The sequence below is a fragment of the Austrofundulus limnaeus genome, unplaced genomic scaffold (assembly GCF_001266775.1).
Source record: "Austrofundulus limnaeus strain Quisiro unplaced genomic scaffold, Austrofundulus_limnaeus-1.0 Scaffold595, whole genome shotgun sequence".
NCBI lineage: Eukaryota > Metazoa > Chordata > Actinopteri > Cyprinodontiformes > Rivulidae > Austrofundulus > Austrofundulus limnaeus.
This window is the reverse complement of record NW_013952997.1, coordinates 25,899-27,238: the sequence shown is the minus strand read 5'-3', so window position 1 is coordinate 27,238 and position 1,340 is coordinate 25,899. Positions and strand designations below refer to the sequence as shown.

General features: G+C 43.6%; 1 protein-coding gene across 1 annotated transcript in view; it reads left to right on the top strand.

Annotated features, from left to right (window-relative positions):
* Positions 1-1,129, top strand: part of zc3h15 (zinc finger CCCH-type containing 15) — a 14,567-nt gene extending 13,438 nt beyond the window's left edge. Inside the window, exons 10-11 of the mRNA XM_014026844.1 lie at positions 195-327; positions 410-1,129. Coding sequence (XP_013882298.1) covers positions 195-327; positions 410-594 — 318 coding nt within the window. The 3' untranslated portion in view covers positions 595-1,129. The remainder of the gene's footprint in view (positions 1-194; positions 328-409) is intronic.
* The last annotated feature ends 211 nt before the right edge of the window (positions 1,130-1,340 follow it).

Here is a 1,340-nt window from a genome sequence, read left to right as displayed (position 1 = left end):
CTTGCATCCTTAATTTATACAGGAATGAAATTAGTTTTTATCTACTCATATTCATGTAATTAAGGGTTTTAATGATTTGTCCGATTAATCAAAAAAAAAATCAACAGATTAATCTGTTATTAAAATAATCGTTAGCTGCAGCCCTAAGTGTGACTTCTTTATATGAATCTGACGGTTGATTATTTTCATTCCAGGATGAAGTCTCAGATGTTCAGGACATAGACTTGTCCCGTTTTGTTCCTCAAGAGGTGGACCATTCAGGCATCACTGTGGCGTCTACAGACCGCTTCAGCTCCAGAGGTCAGCCTGCCTCTGAAGCAAAGAACGGTAAGAACTGACCAGTGGTTGTTTGTTTACATCCTGCTCATGTAAATAAGCACAGCCGGGGTTTGTCTCGTCTTTCTTCTAGAACAACTGAACGGCGCTTGTGGCGGCGCTGAGGCCAACGGCCTTCCAGGAGCAGAGGGAGGAGGCGGGGGAGGGGAGGAGGAGGAGGATGAGGAGGAGGACGTACCAGTGGATGAAAACTTGTTTACGGGAGAAGATCTGGACGAGCTGGACGAGGAGCTGAACACGCTGGGCCTGGAGGACTGAGGCTGGACGCACTCAGAGACAGACAGATGGATGCATGGAGCTGAATGTGGAGGAATGATTTTAACTTTCAGAGACTGATGATGTCATGACATCACTGCCTGTCTCTGCCCCCCGTGTCACAGCCACGTCATTGTGACATCACCTTCTCTGGCCTGACCTCATGTTGTCATTGAAACAACAGCAGGTGCACTTTTCTGGGTGGCTTCCATTGAAACTTAAGTGTTCATCTTCCAGATAGTTTCTCATCAGTTCAACATCACATGAGCTCAGTCCGACACACCTTTACAAACAGGAAACACAGATCCTCTAATGCCAAAATAAAAGATGCACTTTGATCTTTCTAGTTTTTCCAACAGATCCAATAATCAGATTCTACCTTCTTACAAAGTTTCTTTTAGATTTGAAGGGAAAATCCAGACTTTCTTCTTGAACGTGGCCGCCTGAATGAGACCAGATCTGTGCTGATTTCCAGCCTTGTGTTGTAAATAATGCTCTCATGGGTTTCCTCCTTAATAAAATAAATGTTCATTTAGTGTCTGTTCTGATGTTTTACGACCCTGGATGAAGTTTGACTCACTAAAACTTGTGTTATTACCAAAACAAATCCTTTCAGGTAAAAATCAGTAAACCTGTTTCCTTAATTTAGGGAGCTGAGCCGATACTTTGATAGGATCTGTGGAAAACCTCCACACAGGTCTGAAAATCACTGTCCACTTCTGTTCTGCTCTGAGCACTACCACTTAAAC